Source organism: Enhydra lutris, unplaced genomic scaffold (genome assembly GCF_002288905.1).
Source record: "Enhydra lutris kenyoni isolate GAN:26980312 unplaced genomic scaffold, ASM228890v2 scaffoldscaffold9, whole genome shotgun sequence".
Lineage (NCBI taxonomy): Eukaryota > Metazoa > Chordata > Mammalia > Carnivora > Mustelidae > Enhydra > Enhydra lutris.
The window spans coordinates 60,108,888-60,127,888 of NW_019154093.1; the positions used below are offsets into that span (position 1 = coordinate 60,108,888).

Genomic DNA, 19,001 nt, shown 5'->3' on the forward strand with positions numbered 1-19,001 from the left:
GGCTGGAGGGCTCCTTGTGTGAGGAAGCAGCTTTGCCCTAAACAGCTCTCCAGGGGTCACGCGCATTGTTCTCTGAGGAAGGAAATCGAGCTGAAGCTGCTGGATTCCCAGGAATTGTGTCTTAGTCGTGTGTGTCAGCCTTCCAGAGGGAGTCCTGGAGGGCAGCAGGCTTGTAGTGCCTGGCAGGGAGGTCTACATGTGTGTGTGGTGGACGGTTGTGCGAGAGGGAAAAGCCTTGTGCGGAACTAACTGGGGAGCAGAATGATCTTCTTTCTCTTATTTGGGGCATAATGACTTACTGTGTTCCTTCCTATGGTTCACAGCATCCCTCTTATAGTAAAATAAATAAATAAATAAATAAATAGACATTTGTTTAGAAATAAAAGAATATTTTAAAAAATTACTTTAGCCGGCAGGCCCTATTTTCAACTTGATTTTGGTACATTCCTGTATCGGTTTTTAAAAACTATCCATGTCTTGACCAAGATTCGTCCTGGGAGGGAATTTCAACGAGCAGGGAAAGACCCACAGCAAGGCAGACTAGGGAAAAGACACAGAGCTGTCACCCTGAAAGGATGTGTTCCTGGGTGCCGCAGGTTCTGTCCATGCAAAGAGTGGGTAAGAGAGTGAACGTGATGCAGACCTGGGCATTTTCCCTCAAATTTCAAGCATGGTATATAAATAGTGTCTAGTTTTCCTCTTTCACCAGACTTCAGTTAGTAAATTCTCCAGATTTAGAAAAAAAAATTGTGCTAAATAGAGAACTCTGTATTTTCTTTGCTAAGCAGATAGTTCCTCCACCATCCCATCATCAACCTGGGTTAGTACACGGGTCTCATTTTGCTCCTTTTTAGGGATATGGGGTGTGTGGACTTCCATTTGCAAAGACATCCCAGATGTTGGATGGAAGTGGGCCTTCATGGAAGACAGCAAGAGTTGTTGGCAAGCACTCTGGGTCCCTGAGCTCAGATCCTGTAGGATGAGTGCTTCTAGCGAGAGCCTCTTCAGCATCTCTTGGAGTTGCCCCTGACGAGGTTTAATATACCCTTACTCAAGAGAGAACTGTTAGGAAGTTGGGATACCGAGGGGAAAGTCAGGAGTGTAACAAGGATGCGTGACTTGGTGTCTACTCTGTGCAGTCCGACTCTCTGGAAAAGTTCACTCTGAGAGCCATCTGTCATCATGGCTTCACCCGAGGGCCTCATCTGGGACCTACAGTAGCCCTTCTCCCCATACTTAAGTAATGCTGCTTGGAACCAGGACAGAAGGACACAGGAAGGGAGGCTTAACATGGGCCACTGACAAGCAGTGAACAAAGACTGGATTCATCAATTAAGGGAGGAGGCCCTTAGGCCCAGGGCTTTAAAGTCTCTTTGGGAATGGAAGAGAAGGTCAAAGGGAAAGATGAGCAACTTCATGACCATGGGCTTGAGAAATACACAGAGTGTTCTCTTTTCTCCCATTATGTTTGACAACAGGACACACCCAACCATATCAAGAGATGATCGCCAAACAAGAACCAAGACACAGCCTCCCCAGGACCTACCGTCCAAGACTTGTTCCGGAGTTATCTCATCTATGTGGGCTGGACACCTGCTCGAGAAACCCTCAGACGCACAGCTGCAGTTCCCCTACAACAGACAGGCGTCAGTCACTTGAACAACAGCATCTCCCTGAGGCCAAATGCCTTCCTCACCGCACCTCGTTTGTTTCTTTTTCTTTTAAAGATTTTATTTATTTATTAGAGAGAGAGAGAGAGGGCAAGCACAGGCAGACAGAGCAGCAGGCAGAGGCAGAGGGCGAAGCAGGCTCCTGCCGAGCAAGGAGCCTGATGCGGGACTCGATCCCAGGTTGCTGGGATCATGACCTGAGCCGAAGGCAGCCGCTCAACCAACTGAGCCACCCAAGCGTCCCGCACCCTGTTTGTTTCTTGCTGCCAAAAGTGGTCAACAGATTTTGCCCCTCTCCCTCATATTTTAATATATTACTTCAGGTGAGCACTCTGAGGGTGTGGCTATTTGATTTTATCCTGGTGAGTGTATGAGTCAGGCACAGAGAGTAACAGCACCGGAAAGACACCCCTGGCTTGTCATTATCTTACGACAGCTGTAGGTGGCCTATGCAAGACGTTTTGCTCCTCTGACCCTGTAAATGCACACTCTCCTATGGAAGTCTACCCAGAACAGGAAAACCTGGAGGCAGCCTGACCCTTATACTATGGCAGCCAGAGGCCTAGGTCCTGCTACAAAGTAACCAGCCTGACCACTCCCAACAGGAACAGTGCCTGGTCTCCAGGAGGCCAGAAGGCATTCATAATGCTTTCTCTCACTTATCGTCTCCATGTCCCTGGCAAGCAGAAGCTGAACTGATCGGTTTCCTTTACTGTGTGCAAAGAAACCAACAATGAAAAGCAATTAAGGAATTTGCCTGTGAGGACACAGTCCTCCACCTTTCAGCTATCCAGACCCAAACCTGGTCTCCTGACAATGCTGAGGGGGTCTCTGCTAATGGCTATTGTCTGGCTTTATCATTTTCAGGTTACATAGTTCCCACGAACGCCTTTCCTTGGCTTTCATTTCCCAGTGGACTTTGGGTTTAGTTAGGGAGCATAAGCTTTGGAATGAAACATAGGAGGCTTCAGTAGCCACTCTCGGATTCCCAGCATGCCACCTTGCAGCCTGAGACATTTCTGTGGCTGCATGCCACATGAGTATGCTGCGTTCTAGAGTACCATAATCTCAGCTTGTGTCATGTGGGGTAAAGCATCTCTGTAGGAAGGTTCAGAATATCCATTTCTCAAAACCTGCCAAGAGCTTCAGGAACAAGGAGGTTGATCCTGGCCGCTAGAGCCCGACTGGGGGAGAGATGCCAGGGACGGCATCACCACACCGTGCATTTCTCCTGACCCAACACAGGCTCTTGCCCTGGGCACACACATACCTCATAGTCTGTTCTTTGGCTCTGGATGTTTTTCATCTTGCGCACCAGGGTTAAGTAGAAGCCCGTGCCGAAGCAGTTCTTCAGGAAGAGCGGGGTGCCTGAGCAGTAGAGCCTTCCCTGGGAAATGATGGCAATGCGGTCCCCGAGGAGGTCGGCCTCATCCATGTGGTGAGTGGACATGATGATGGTTCTGCCTGCAAAGGCAGAGGTCAGGATATCACCAGACAGGCCCAGGCAGGGCTGGAGGGAAAAGGATGTAGAACAATCTCTCTGTGACATGGGCATGAAACCTCGAAGTGGATCAATAAAAAAGAGTATTCGGCAGCAAGGTCCAGAATACTAGAATAATAACGACAACAGCTAACATTTTCTAGCATCCTGCATGCTGTCAAGCACTGTCACATACAGTACCTCTTCTGACTTTGGCTCTGCCTCCAATAAATCACTGTGTAGGGGAAATATTTATTACAGTCAGCATGTATTGAGTGCCATATGTATATACTCTCTGGATCATTACGCACTGCACTTACAGTCTTTGCAAAGAACACACACATACTTTGAAACCAATGGGAGATGTCCTTAGAAGAAAACAGTAATGAGGATGCCAGGATGGCAAATTGACCGTGGGATTGAGCCATGCCATCATGTTCATAGGCCCTCTGAGCTCTGCCTGCCATCTTTCTGGACCTGCCTCCTCCGGTCAGAAGGTGCTGGGAGAGAGGGAAGCATGGCCCACTCTGAGACACTGCTATCTGCTGTAGTCCTCTGGAGCACTGGACATGTGCATGCCATCCTCACACCTGGTCCTGAGTGACCTTCAGACAGCCATGGAGTTTCCTGGGATGTCTGCATGTGACTTGCATCTTTTTAGTCAAAAAGGAGTTTCACCTAGAGCTGCATACCTTGCTCCAGACAGAGGGGCTGCAGGTTGAGAGAACCTTTTAGAATATTTAGGGAAGTAGGCTGCTCCATCAGTGACTTCCTGTCTCTATTGGTATAAACATTTCAGGAGGCTTCCGTGGGACTCTGGCTCACTCAGGTCACTGGCCACACCCCGTCAGAGTGTAGTCATGGCTATTAAGTATGCTCAGGTGCAAAGCACCATGGTGAGAGCCAGGTCACAGACAAAGGCACCATGAGAGCTCAGGGCACCGAGCAGTGGCCATTACCTGAGCGATACTTCAAGAGCAGGTCCCAAATTGAGCGTCGCGAGTAGGGGTCCACTCCGGAGGTGGGCTCATCCAGAATAACAACCTTGGCACCTCCCACAAAGGCAATGGCAACAGACAGCTTCCTCTGCATGCCACCTAGAGTTTGACACAAGGCAACAGGGTCACAAGGGCCATGGAGGACAGGAGGAGAAAGGCCCAGGGCTGGTGGCATAAGGGGGACCGTGCCTTATATCCAGCAGCAGCTTGATGCTGCCTCCTTAGATGTTTATACGGTGTTCAAAATCTAGTGGTGTGCAGGCCTCTTTAAATGCAGAAAAGGCAAGAAATGCAGAAGTGCAGGAACAGATAAGACCATTTAAAGGCTATTCTCACATTTTAGTTCAAACCCACGAACATCAGAACAAATATAGCCTAGGCTGCTACAAGATAGTGGGGTTCTGTGAGGGAAATGATCCAGAGGTGGGTTCCTCTAAGGTGCACAGAGTAACTTTAGAGACGTGCTCCTGCTCTTAGGAGGTTTCTTAGAAGCCTCCCCTTCTGTTGGTGTCCTGGAAGACAATGGATTTGCCATCCGTAGCCCTCTCTTTTTCCAATACCAAGCACCTGATAGATCCTGCGCTTCTTCGTTCCTCTTGTGGTGGAGGCCTGTGTCCTCCAACATGGCTTCCATCTCCAGCTGGGCCTCCTCCCAAGACTTCCCTTTCAGCTGGGCATAGAACAGGATGTGTTCAGCCACTGTGAGGCTAGGGGACAGGGCAGTGAGAGAGGCAATGGGTTCAGCAGTTCCACCTCTAATGATTCACCTTACAGGAATAAGTAAGGATGAGCACAAAGTTTTAGCAATGAAGATGTCCATTGTGGTGTTGTTAATAATAAAAAACAAGGGGCGCCTGGGTGGCTCAGTGGGTTAAAGCCTCTGCCTGCAGCTCAGGTCATGATCTCAGGGTCCTGGGATCAAGTCCTGCATTGGGCTCTCTGCTCGGCGGGCAGCCTGCTTCCCCCTCTCTCTGCCTGCCTCTCTGCCTACTTGTGATCTCTCTCTCTCTGTCAAATAAATTAAAAAAATATTTTTAAAAAATAATAATAATACAAAACAAAACAAAACCCAGATCCTGTTAAATATCTAATAAGAGAGGACAGTACATTTATACAATGGTGTAGTATATAAACATAAGAATTATTTTATTGAAGAATATATGATAACATGAAAATGTTCATGATACCGTGAGTGAAAAAAAACACAATTGCATTAAAAATGGCCGATTACAAAATTGTATGCAGAGCTTTACTCTCCTTTATAATGTTAAATAATATATGTATACACGCATAGGAGAAAGTTCTGAAAAATCATATACCAAGGTGTGAACCATGGTTATCTCTGGGTGAAATGACAGGTGACTTCTATTTTCTTCTTTTAATCTGTATATTTCCTCCCTTCCTTTCTTTTTCTTTTCTTTCTTTCCTATTTTTTCTTTTAAAGATTTCTATCCATTTATTTGACAGAGACAGAGACAGTGAGAGAGGGAACACGAACAGGGGGAGTGGGAGAGGGAGCAGAGGCCTCCCGCTGAGCAGGGAGCCTGATGCGGGGCTCAATTCTAGGACTCCAGGATCATGACTGGAGCCAAAGGTAGATGTTTAACTGACAAAGCCACCCAGGCACTCCATATATCACCTTTTAAATAATAAATAAAAGTTCTGGGGAAAAGCAACTGAAAAGCCTCTTAAAAAGTCAGTTTTTAGTGCCAGGCTTGAGAGAGAAAAAGGAACAATGGTCTCCTCTCTTGGTCCCTGAGAAGGAGTATTTCAGGGTGAGTGAGGGGCATCTGTCAGAGAGTGGGGGGCATTATTCTTCTGAGGGGGTAGACCTCTACTCCCAGTGCCAGAGGCATAGTCTGACTTTCTGAAGGACACCTCTTATAGCAAGCAGGACCAAGGACCTTGAACAGGGGGAAAGCAAACAAGAATACTGTCTCCTGGCCCCCATACTGGCATCCTTGAGCTCAGGCCTAGAGAACATGTGTGTTTGGCGCGGGGCGGGGGGCAGGGTGGGAATAAGGAATGGAGAGGGTCTCCGTTCCTGTTCTACTTACTGGTGGAACAGGATGTTGTGCTGCGGACACATGCCAAGACTCTGCCGGACTTCATCCAGGCTGGTTTCAATGTCCTTTCCCCCAATGAGCACTGTCCCTGATGTTGGTGGCAACAGACCCGTCAGGATTGACCTGCCAAATGCAGGAGTCAGTGGCAGAAAAGATGACCTTTAGCAGCCCCAGACTCCAGAGCTGCTGAGGACTCTCACAGTGATTTCTGCCTTGACTCTCAGTTGAACCCAAACCATGATCAGCCGTGGGGACCAACAATTTCCCAGACAGGCGTTAGAAGCAGTGTGTATATCCAGCTCCTACTGCGGATGTCCACACCTGCCCTTCTGCTTCTATTTAATTCCTAGGGCCCCAGGCAGGCCCTGATGGGTCCTCAGGGTTCCCCGCAGACAACATTCCCTACAGAACAACCCTGTCCGGCTCAGTAATCACAGCCTGGTGTTGTAGGGCACAATGGAAGGTATGCAGAGCATAGGTCAGTACAGTGCCTGGTATCATGATTATGAAGCATAGTGGAGGGTCTTAATGACAGCTCAGTCCTTCAATACGTATTTGTTGATGAAGTGATTGAAGGCAGGCAGAGGAATTACCACCAACAATATCATTTCTGGATTCAAAACAAAAAGCTCGATATCCACTTTGGCCTTTTTTTTTTGTAAAATGGGAAATAATGGTGCCCACACCTCATGGGTTTGTTGTGAGGGTTAAATGAGTTTATACTTGTAAAGCACTGAGAACCATGCCAGGCCAGCATAAAGTAAAACTCGAAAGTATTAGGACTGTTCTTACTGAACAGTGTGTTTCAGGCCCCAGGGGAAGTGGCATTTGAGCAGTTGATGCAGTACTGTGCTCGCCGTGAGAAGCCCCGAGGTCTTGGGTGGTGCTCTGGGCCTTCTGACGGTATCAGTCAACAAGGTGAGCAGTCAGTTGAATTTAGCGCTGCCTGGCCCAGCCAGCTCCCTCCCTGAGTTAAGATACAATCTCAAGTTACCTGAACTTGTACTTAGAAGCTGAAATCTCTGTTGATCAACCGCTAGAGGGAAACAGAACCAAATGTAATGGCACCAGCCCCACATTCCATTCACACTGAACCTCCCTCAGAGAACATTCCAACGTAGGGTGTATACTGCTGTTCCTTCCTGGCGCTCTGGAAGAGGTCATAGGACTGGAAGACCGTGTAACACAGGATTTCCCTGCCCCTTGAGAGGGCTGCCTCTTCTGCTCCTTAGGACACCTTAGCTAGCCATGTTCTCCTTCTCAGCAGATGGCGCTCTGGGCCCTTAAAAAGCTAGGGGAGCTTCCAGACCTTTCTGCGCAGAGCTTGCACCTTCCTGAACTTTATCTTCAGTTGCCGGGTGTTACCTCACAGGCCCCTCTATCGAGCACACCCTTTTTACTTTCTCCAAAACAGGTAGGTAAAGAATCCTCTTTGAAAATAAGTAGTTCTCTATGGACCAAGGGCATGTGATGGTGATGGCTGTGACTTTAGCACCATCACTGATGGTGGTAACTCTGGAGAGGGTGGGATGTGCGGACAGGCTTACAGTGTGAGAGACCAGACAGCTGAAAAAACCTGCCTCTTGCCCTCAAGTCGATGACCCCAGAAAGTCAGTTCTACTCTCTAGATGTCCACTTTCCCAGCACACAAAGGGGGCAGTAAACTCACTTCAACTCCCTCTCCCACTTCTTGTGAGGATCAAATAAAACAACATACATGAATGAGCTCTGAATCCTGCAGTGTGCTTTACACATTCTTCAGACACAAATACATAGTACATTTTTGTCACTAACACTCGATGGAAAAGAGTAGACTGCAGCTAATGAGGCAGAACGAGCCAGAAAATGATAGGACAGAAGAGCAATCCAGGCTCTTTGCCTGAAAACTCACAAGGTGGTGGTCTTTCCTGCTCCATTGTGACCCAAGAATGCTGTGATCTGGTTCTCATAGAAGGTAATGTTAAGACGGTCCACAGCTGGTCTGCTGTAGGTATCAAAAATCTTCACCAGATTTTTCACACACACCCCAGGAACCAAGCCTGGAAGTTCACGTTCAAAGAAGGAATCTTGGAGGAAAAAAATGAACATGATGTAAATATAATGCTTTAATGTACACATCCTTCAAGGCTCGATCTCCAGACCACTGTCTTTTGGCCCCATGACTTTAGGTGGGACCTTTGTAAGGACGACTACAAAATAATCATGGTAATAATAGTACCTAACATTTACTGAGCAGTTACTATGTGCCAGGTGTTGTTTAAGTGCTTCATATGGATTACCTCATTTAACCCTTATAGCAGCTCTATGCGGATAGATGTTATTATGCCCACCTTTATAGCTGGGGAAACCTAAGGCACAGAGACGTCAAATATCCAATCAAGGTCATGCAGCTCATGAAAGGCACAGCTGGAATTTGACCCAGAGTGCACTCACCTTATATACGGAGAGTTAGCCCGAAGCTCAATCTTCAGTTCAGGCTGTCATTTCCAACAGTCTGTAGGGTATATCCTCATGGGCTTCTGGTAGCTGCTCAGGCTCCTTATCTTCCTCCCAAAACAACTTTCCCTCAGACTCTCCCATGTCCATTCCTGTAACTGTTCTTTTCCTGGTCACCTTGGCTCAAGCTCTTGTGTTAATTTTGTCTAAAGGGGACTTCCTGCTCCTTAGAACTTGAGAGTTTCTCAGTTACTGAGTAGGATGGTCCACTCTTTCTCATCACTGTCCCTCGAACTCCAATCCTCTAACTCATCCATGCCTTTCCAGTACAGACCCTCATGACCGTGCTGTCTACTTCTCCCAACTTCCAGTCCCCCTCTGCTTGAGTACACTCTGTACAGTACCACTTACTTTGTTAACATTGTAGCTCTGTAACATTGACTCCCTTGCAAAACAACATCCTTCTCCTATGTGTGCCATCTGGTCTTTCCTGTAACTAAGATGGGACCAGCCCTCTGATTTTGGCCTTGGAATTCCACTCTGGGAGGAGGGCCATCCCAGAGGCCCTTTTGACTGCAGACCAGCTCTCCAAGGAGCCAGAGGTCACTGAACTCAGCTTTGTGAAATGGCACCAGGTTGGCCCAGAGGCCTGGAGGCTGGGCCCTCTCACACAGTGGTAGGCAAAGTCCAGAGGAGAGGACAGCAAGGGCATTTTAGCATTTACAGAGAAGTACACATGCTTAGGGAAGGAAGAACATGGGGAGAAGTACAGAACTGGTCTAGGAGAGAAGGTAAGGAAGGCAAAGCCAGGGAACACTTGTAGACCTAATCCATCACTTCAGGAATTATTAGGTAACTTCCACGTCAGGAAAGGCTTTTGATGGTTTGAATGAATGGATTTGTAGATTTGTAAACCACGAATGAAGTGTAGTCAGCTCCCCTAGACTCCTTCCTCCTCTGCACAGAAGCATTTATTTTTGTCTTTCCTTATAGCTCATATCCGCTTTAAGTCCCAGTGACCCAAGTTATTGTTCTTGCTAAATCCTCGGAAGTCAGCATATTTGTGCAACTCACTCGGGACTTGCCTAACAAGGGCACAAACACACCACATACTTGGGATTTGCTTTCTCCAGGAAATATGCGTTAATGTCTGGCTGGACCATTCATTCCCCACACGTGCGGCTTGGCCCTTGAGAAGCTATCAGGTTTAACTCCTGTCAACAGTCAGTTTCCTGGGGTCCACGGCACCCCAGTCATGAAGTGTATTGTTCCATCCTTTACAGTACTCTGCACCTCCTCCTTGCCTCTGCTCTGTGTTCTTTACTGAGGGTTTGTTTGTTTGTTTGTTTTACCATTTATTCCTTCTGGGTGTCCCGGATCCTCCATTTCCTCTGTTATGGGTTCCGTCTTTTCCAGGGCCCTTTCTTCTCTAGTAGAACACGCTGCACCAACCAGAAGCCACTGTTACTCTTGGTGAGAGCTAACAATCAGTAAAGGCAGGAAAAGGAGGGGGAGAAGGCAGGGGTGGCAGAGTTTCTTACCACAACTGGAAAGCACAGTTCCCTCAAAAGGCCAAGTCAGCATTCCAGGGGACCAGACCCAAACCTGGTCCTGCCGCTCACTGACCTGTGGGCCTGTAAAGTCCTGAAAATGGCTGCCAGTGCCTCCTGGCTAGCTGGCTTATCAAGCTTTGCTGAGCCCAGATGGAGTTTTATAACAGGTGTTTCACCTCATCCTCTTAACATGCCAGCAAAGGCCCACAATGTCAGAAATTATAACTTTAAAAAATATTCACAAAACCAGGACTGAGTTTGCAATGGGTTAATTTTCTTCACTAACAGTACTTCTTGCTCCAATAAAAAACATGTCAAGGTCATGGTGAGCCTTGAGAAAAGCTCATTCAAGTTGATATGACGGATGGCCAGCTTAAATTACTGATTGAGACAAAATTTACCTGAGCATTTTTATGGGCACTCGAGTCTTCTGTGACTAACACCAGAAGTGAGCCTGGTTGAGGTAGAGGCTTATATAAATTGTCAAGTGTGGTGAAAACACACACACACGTACACACACACACACAGGTCGTTTTTTTTTGTTGTTGTTTGTTTTTCTAATAAACTTGGCATTTGGTTTAAAAGAACATCAGGACATCCTGGAAGGGGAAGAGAAGCAGAGGAAGGAGCCAGCAAGAGAAGAAAGCAGGGGCTGGAGGAAACCACTGTCACCACGCATCTAAAGGCTCTGGCCTCCAGAGCACAGATGTGGGCAGGGGGAGTTTTTTAATGAGGCAGCCCACCAGGGCCTCCCTCACCCCTGGCTGCCCTCTGTAGATCTGCAGGCTGAAGGTGGAGCAGCAAGGAATGGGCCTCGTGGTCAGGGACCTGCCACCTCTGGCACTTCTATTTCTGACTCCTGAAGGATTTTCAACTCTACTGCCCACAATGCCTTTGATCACTTTACTAGCTCTCCTACTGCATGGACATGCAACAAAATAGCAGGGGAAAATATTCTACATAGTTTAGTCATGGGATGAGTTCCTTGCCAGGAAATGTGTTTCCCAGTTTCAGGTTTTCGTCCCAAATGAGCAGCAGGAACATGGACAAGACATTCGTCCTCTTGGGCTCCATTTCTTCGTATGTGAGAGGAGGGGGTTAGGTGAGGAAACTCAGTTGTTTTCTGATTTTATTTATTTTTTTAGAAAGAGAGAGCACATGTGCATGCAAGTGTTGGGGGAGGGCCTGGGGGACAGAGGGAGAGGGAGAGAGAGAGAATCTGAAGCAGGCTCCATGCGCAGTGTGGAGCCTGATGGAGCATTCCATCTCAGGACCGTTGACATCACAACCTGAGCCCCAAAACTAAGAGTCAGACACTTAACCCACTGAGCCACCCAGGTGCCCCTCTTTTTTGGTTTTAGAGAGATTTAGGAATCTATTTCATTCTAGCCTGTGAGGCAGGAGAAAAATATTTGGCTTCTGTTGGCAAAAATATATGTGATTCATTTTTGAAAGAGCACATTTGTTTTAAGAATTTCTCTTTTGAGAGGCAGATTATCTGCTGAGATTATAGGGGGGGGGAAATGTCCACAAGTACTGATATTCGTTGAAATTAGAAATATTCCAAAAACATATTCCCCTGTTGAAAATCCCCATTGGATTATAACCTTACTGTAGTTGAAATTTTAAAAGTTCATAGACAAAGACAGGCAAACCAACATAAAGACAGGCAAACCAACATAATGGAAAAATACTGAGCTGTCAAAGTACTATTTGTTTGAAACACAAATACAAAACAAAGCAAAACAAACTGCCCAAGACTTTTAAAGGCCCTAGGCTAACCCCCTAGAGAAAACAAACCTCTATCTTAGTGCTTAAGGGATAAATCCTGGCCCAGATCCAAAAATACAAAGTAAAGGGTAGGTAAGTGAGGAACAAACAGATTGGAAAGTATTTCCTTTGCTTCCAGAAACTCCCAGCTCCAAGGAAGTCCCCAGCTCTCAGGTCAGGAATTTCTTGCTTGCTCATATGTCACAATAGAGTCTATAGAGCTTTTAGAGCTCTTCCTGGGCCTCCTGTCCTGTTTAATAGGAAAGGTAAATTTGATCTAAGAAGGATTCTGGGCAAATGCCCCTTGGCCCTCTTCCCCAATCACAAAGTAAGATGAATTTTAGGAGAGTCTAAGAGTGTTTGCCTTGAAGGTCATAGCTCTGCTCCAGCCTCTGGATGGGCCTTCACCTTAGGAGAATGAATTAATTTATATTTTGAAAAGGAATAAAAAAGCAGGAGAGGAGGCATAAGAAGACCAGTGCAAAGGTTCCTTCGTGATTCTGCAGATCTCTGTTTTAAATTGAGGAGTTGCAAAAGTCATTTACACCCTAAACTGGTTTGGCCTTCTTTCACAAGGGCAATTTCATCCACTGGGCACAAGCTGTATGGGAAACAAGGGTTTATCAGAGCTCAGCCATTCGCCCTGGCCTAGTGACTTACAGAAAGTGGGTTCCCAGAGGCTACGATACTGCACCACAGTGGCCGGAACCACACACTTGATATCAGGAGCCCCCTCTACAGCCCACACATATCCAGAACATAGCCAAAGGAGCTAGTTTCAAACACCAAAGGTTTTGGGAGGGGAGCGTTGTTTTTAATTGAAAAATTTTAAATAACTCACCTTCACCGCCAAGCCAATAGGACTCTTGTAGAAGGAAGTACCAAGGAAGAGGGGTTCCATAGTCCCCTAGAAATGACAGGGAAATAAGGAAAAAGCTTTGGTAGTCCTACTACAGCTCTACAAAATCGAGAATTTTTCTATTTGAACTTCAGAGTATAGCTATAGATATCCATAGTTCATAAGCATTACATAGCTATCCATGGGCTACGACACAAAGACTACTCTTTCCAACGTGTTTTAATTTAAAAGTCACTTTTTTTGAGTGCAAGAGCTTTCCAAAAAAATATTTTATTAAAGAATTTAAGGGCGCCTGGGTGGCTCAGTGGGTTGGGCCTCTCCCTTCGGCTCGGGTCATGATCCTGGGGTCCTGAGATCGAGCCCTACATCGGGCTCTCTGCTCAGCAGGGAGCCTGCTTCCCCCTTCCTCTTTCTCTGCCCGCCTCTCTGCCTACTTGTGATCTCTCTCTGTCAAATAAATAAAATCTTTAAAAAAATTAAAAAAAAAAAGAATTTAGTCATGCCCTTTCTTAACAATTACCAGATAATAATAATGGTGATGATTGTCACTAACATTTGTTGGATGCTCTTTCCATGGTAGGCATTATATTGTAAGCACGTCTCATGAGTTAAAAATTTAATCCTCAAAACAACCCTAAGAGATAGGTAGTAGTATTCTTGTGGATAAGGAAACAGAGGCACATTGACTTTGAGTCATCTGCCCAAGGTCACAGCTAATTAAACAGAGAGAGATACTGAAATGGGTAATCTCGTTTTAATATCCCTGATCTCAACCACCCCATTCTACTGGATCCCAAGGAAAAGACTCCCAAATTTCTTGTCTAGCTCTCTTTGCAAACTTTGCTCCCTATAAAATGTTAATTTTGTGAGAACACACTATCTTAGCTTATTTAATATTATCCCATGTTCCATGGCCACCAGACTGTCAGACCTTCAAGGACAGGTTTGGGTCTGTCTTTTTCATCCCTTTTTTCCCTAAAACTAGTGCTAAGCCTCACATACAGGTTCTGCTCAGTAAATAGTAACTGGACAAATTAAAGCTTTAACTTGGCTAAAATAAAGCTCTTGAATTATAGACAAATTGCATTTTCAATCCAACTAATTTTCACTTATTGTATCTCCTTCTAGTGGCATAGTAAGATAGAAAAGCTGACGGAAAGCAGGGTCAAATGTATTGCTCAAAATCAGCATTATGGGTTGAATTGTGTCCGCCCCCCCAAAAATCATCAAAAAGATATGTTGAGGCCCATGGAAGAATGCAAAATAATACATGGTCTTGTCCCCAGTTCCCAGCACACAGCTTATAAAACCCCTGGGATTCCCTGAGTGATGGGAATGTCTTTTGTTGTTCACAAGGAGCTGAGCCCCTTTTTCAACCATACCTGAATTTATGCTAATGAGGTGACTCAGGGGAGGGTCCCTAGATAGCTTCAGGATGGGGCTGGTCACCAGACCAGACCTGGGAAAAGAGGATGGAAACTTTCAGCCCCACCCTTCATCTTGAGGGAGGAGAAGGGGGCTGGAGAATGAGTCATAAAAACTCTGGAATGAGATTCAGGGAGCTTCCAGGTTGCTGAGCACATCAAGGTCCTGGGAGGGTAGTGCACTTGAAAGCTCCAGGCACCACCCCTCCTGCCCCCTTTATGCATCTCTTCCATTTGGCTGCTCCTGAGCTGTATTCTTTTTTATAAACTGTAACTGCAGGTAGACTACTTTCCTGAGTTCTGTGAGTCGTTCTAGTGAATTACTAAATCAGGGGGTGGTGGCCATGAGAACTCCTGAATTTGTAGTCAGTCTGACAAAAGCGTGGGTAGCCTGGGCACTGTATTTGCATCTGGCCCCTGAAGTGGGAACAGTCTTGTAGGGCTGAATCTTTCTGTGGGGTCTGTGTTAATTCTGGGGGGTTACTGAACGGGGTAGAACTGAATTGATTGTTGGACACCTGGTTGCCATTAGAGAAATAGCTGATGTTGGGGGGGAGGGTGGTTGACACATTTGGTATCAGAAAAAAAAAGACACCAGAGTCCTAACCCTTGGCCTTGTTTGGAAATAGTTATTGCTAATGTGCTTAGTTGAGATTAAGTCACTCCAGACTACATGGGAGCCTAATCCAATCTGACCGGGTGTTCTTATAGAAAGATGGCTGTGTGCAGACAGACATACGTGCACAGGGAGAACACCGGGTGAAGACAGAGCTTGTTGAAAAACCACCAGAAGCTGAAAGAGGCAGGGAGGGCTCCTTCCCCTGCAGATTCCAGAGAGAGCATGGCCCTCCCAAAACCTTGATTTTCTAGTTCTAGCCTCTAGAACTGAGACCCCCCCCCCCAAAAAATGGTGTTTTAAGCTACCCAGTTTGTCGTGCTTTGTTATGGCAGCCCTAGGAAACTAATATAATCACACGGCTAGGACCCAAACCCGGCCTCCTGGCTCAGCCTAGCAATCTTTTTCCTATTCCAGGGTTGCTGCCTGTATATTTCTCCCAAAAAAGGCTGCCTCAAGATGATGTGAGTTCATCCCTCCCCAGGGACTGGACCCAGCCTCACCCTCCCCTGCCTGCTCCTGGCCACGGCTGCCACAGCAAAAGATGGTTGTTGGTTGACTTGGAGCCCACTCAGATGGAAGTGGGACTTCTCTAGTTACCAGGAAATACTAATCCAAAGGAAAATCTGATTTCTACAAAGCAAATATGAAACTATGTGAACACCCAACTTTGATTCAGGAGTTGCTTTTCAATGCTGCAGATTAGTCAGGTATTTATTCAATGTCCACCAAAAGTCAGGCACTACTTGTGGCATCAAGCCTATAATATTAAACAAAACAGACTGGGCCTGCTCTCATGGGGTAGAGAGTCAACATGCAAACAAGTAAAGATATGTCATGTCAGATAGTGATGTCGCAAACATAAAGTGCTTATGTCTAAGCACTGAAGGACTGTGATTTATATACGGGTAGCTATTTAGATACTTGCAATCTGGAAAGATCCCAGTGACATGGTGACATCTGAACTTAGACCTGAACAGAAGCGAGGAAGTAAGCCTGCAGGTATGAGGGATGCAGAAACATGCTGCAGGCAGTGAGCACAGGTACAAATGTCCTGAGGAGGAAATGCACTGAGTGTATTGAAGAACAGTCAGTGAGAAGGTGGATGTGGCTGGGGCAGAGAACATGAGGGAGAAGGGAAAGACATGAAATGAGGAAGACAGTTAGTTGGCTGCTGATAATGAAGCATCTTATAGGCCAGAACTGGGACACTGGGTTTTCCTCTGAACAAGAGGAAAAGCCACCGCAGGGATGCGAACAGAAGATAGATATCATCTGACCCAGCTTCGGAAAGGATCACTGAACACAGTGTGGAGAACAGACTGGCAGGCAATGATTATGGAAAGAGGCTTGGACTGGGATGGTAGTGGTGGAGGTGGTGACAAGGGATCAGATTCTGGACCTATTTCTAAAGTAGAGACACCAGCACTCACTGATGGATTTTTGACTTACACTTAAGTTTCAAATGCTGGCTCTGAAGGCCCAAATTGAAAGAGCTTAGAAAGGATAAGATTTAAACTAGATGAAAGGTGAGGGAAGGCTGGGGATCTGAGGAACCCAATATCAGTACCTTTACCCTATGGGAGTTGACCCTTACCTGGAAACACCTGGTCAAGGTACCAGGCAAGCAGGCCATATAGAGCAGCATCGAGGAGCATCATCTTCATGGACATCAGGAAACTGAATTCATCCCCTTCCATGGGACTTCTCCCAATATTGCTCCACTGCAGCCCCAGGCCTTGCTCCTCAAAGCGAGCCAGGTACTCAGTGCCAAACCCAAATGCCACAGGAGACAGCAGGCTCTGCAGCGAGGCAAAGAGGGCACACTAGATGAACAGTGGACTTTCACCCCACCCACCAGCACCCAGCTGTCCACAGGGTAGGGGCGAGGGCCAAAAGAGTGGTCCAGCTTGTGTCCAGGTATAAGGATAACCCAGGGAGGGCATAAGGCAGTTTTCCAAGAAAGGGAATTCTGGAAATGCCCAGGGACCTCACACAATACTCATGAAGCCACCTCCCATCTGTTCAATGGAGTATAGTCGTGTAACAGGAAAAACAAACACCACAAAAGCACAACGTACCAAAGGACCAAAGGTGCTCAGGTTTACCTTCCTACCATTTCCCCCTTCTTCCTACCTCTTTCTTGAGATCACACAGTTCTTGATAGAACAAAGAAGATAACTTGAGCTATTTTGTGTGACTCCCTTTAGAAGGGTCCACAAAGTCATTAGTGTCTTAGGGTGCCAGGCAAGGGATGGTCCTATGACCTCCTAAGGTCTAAGAGTGAGGCCAGAAGAACCTCAGATTCCACTGATGTCATCTTTTCTCCTCTCCATACTGAGACCAATCTTTTCCTTGGGTTTTCGGTAGAAAGAACAAGTCAACTAAACAGGTGGTGTGCAAAAGGAGTTTGAAGAGGAGGGCCCCCAGCCAAGTCCCCACAGGTGGTCACCAGCATGGCAGAAAGAGCAATTGGCTATTCTCATTTCCTCTGCTCAGAGGTCTCTCTGCACTTTGTAGGACCCAGGGTGGGGTTCAAACTGTCTAGAGAAGGAAGAGATTCCCCAGCTGTATATTCACAAAAGCCATTTTAAAAAGTCTCAGCTCAGTCCCGGTCCACACACTGCCAGAACTATAGTTTCTTGGTGGATCCACACTCCCATGAAGCTAGCTGTGGCCTCAAAGTACTGATATCTATCCAGGATATTAAGTTAGCCCAGTTCTGTCCATAGGCTGAGTCGTAAGGATTTTTTTGCTACCAGCCCATTGTGATCGTCTTAGAAAACTGGTGTTATAAATAGCAGCAATTGATTTCTTGTTTAACATGGGAAATAAAAGGCAGATGCCCTGGTAGCTCTGTAGCCAAATCAGTTTGGGTTATTAGAGCAGCTTATATCTTAGCTCTTTCCCAATAAGAAGCAGGTGGTAGTCTTTTCTTGACACCACTGCATAAAGAACTGTAGAGGGAAGCTCTGGAGGACAAGGAAAGCTGCACCCTGGGGAACCCAGAAGCCAGTTAAGCCTGGTTAATGAAGAGGGTGGAAATGGCCTATTTGAAACTGATTAGAGAAAAAGACAGTGATGTTAGTTTGGGAATTGTGAACCAAGATGTCTGTCTCTCAAACAATCAAAAGTCAATCTCTAGAGTCCTCTCCTGGCAAGAGGGCTTGGCTCCTAACTGGTTCATTTCTGTACTCCTTTCTGCATATAGTAATACAGCGTGACAAAGACCCCCTGTAAACTACTGGATTCAGGTTTTTTATGGAGAGAAACAAACTCTTTTAATGAATGGAAACATCTCTCTGCCCTGAACAGTTGGGGGCACGCTCCCTTCCCTCTGCATCTTCTCACATGCTTCAAAAAGAAAAGTGAATGAAATGTCCCAGGCTGTTTCCCTCTTGTGGGAACACAAAAGACCCGTGAGTTAAACTGGTTTTTGATTGCTTCCCAGGACAGACTCATCAGGCAGGTTTGGAAAGGAGGGGCTGCTGGGTAGCTCGGGATGAAGAGAGCCCCAACTTTTGCCCCTGTGCCTTTTTATACCTTATGTCCTTTGGGCCCACAAGGCAAAGTGGATCCCCACAAAGGGCAGGCCAGTTTTCCAGAATGACTACAGATGCCTTTGTGAAAACATTTCGCATAGCAGGAGCAAGCCTGAGGTCCCTCACCACAGCCATCTTGAGGTCAGCCGTCATCCGGTCCTGCCAGGTGAAGCAGAGAATGTGGGGCAGGTAGAGGGTGAAGTAGATGACTCCACTGCAGGCGGCTGCCAGGCTGGCCCTGGAGAAGAAGGTGCTGAGCAGGAAGCACTGCATGATCGTGGCCGTGGAGAAAGCCAACAGGAATAGGAAGAGGATGAATGGATCACTGTAATGCAGGATCCTTCCATGCTGAAACCAAAGAGACCTTCTGAGTCAGTACTTTCCACCTGTATCCAGGACACATTCCTCCCAGGGGGCAACCTCTGTGCTGTGATTCTGGGCCTTCAGAAGCCTTCTACTCCAGAGTGATCTCTCCCACCGTCTCTCGTGGGTGCCAAATTTCCACAGTTGAGACTCAATGCTGAATCATTTCTTTTCTGCCTGGAAAGGGAGAACCCTTTGCACATACAGTCATGCTGTATTGGGCT

The 19,001-nt window shown here is 46.6% G+C and overlaps 1 protein-coding gene across 1 annotated transcript in view; it reads right to left on the minus strand.

Moving 5' to 3' along the window:
- LOC111142983 (ATP binding cassette subfamily A member 4) overlaps positions 1 to 19,001 on the minus strand; it is a 125,676-nt gene that overhangs the window by 49,155 nt on the left and 57,520 nt on the right. Inside the window, exons 15-24 of the mRNA XM_022496358.1 lie at positions 18,541 to 18,762; positions 16,470 to 16,674; positions 12,815 to 12,880; positions 10,003 to 10,092; positions 8,106 to 8,280; positions 6,206 to 6,337; positions 4,716 to 4,855; positions 4,110 to 4,247; positions 2,941 to 3,134; positions 1,547 to 1,631 (exon numbers count right to left, since the gene is read on the minus strand). Coding sequence (XP_022352066.1) covers positions 1,547 to 1,631; positions 2,941 to 3,134; positions 4,110 to 4,247; positions 4,716 to 4,855; positions 6,206 to 6,337; positions 8,106 to 8,280; positions 10,003 to 10,092; positions 12,815 to 12,880; positions 16,470 to 16,674; positions 18,541 to 18,762 — 1,447 coding nt within the window. The remainder of the gene's footprint in view (positions 1 to 1,546; positions 1,632 to 2,940; positions 3,135 to 4,109; positions 4,248 to 4,715; positions 4,856 to 6,205; positions 6,338 to 8,105; positions 8,281 to 10,002; positions 10,093 to 12,814; positions 12,881 to 16,469; positions 16,675 to 18,540; positions 18,763 to 19,001) is intronic.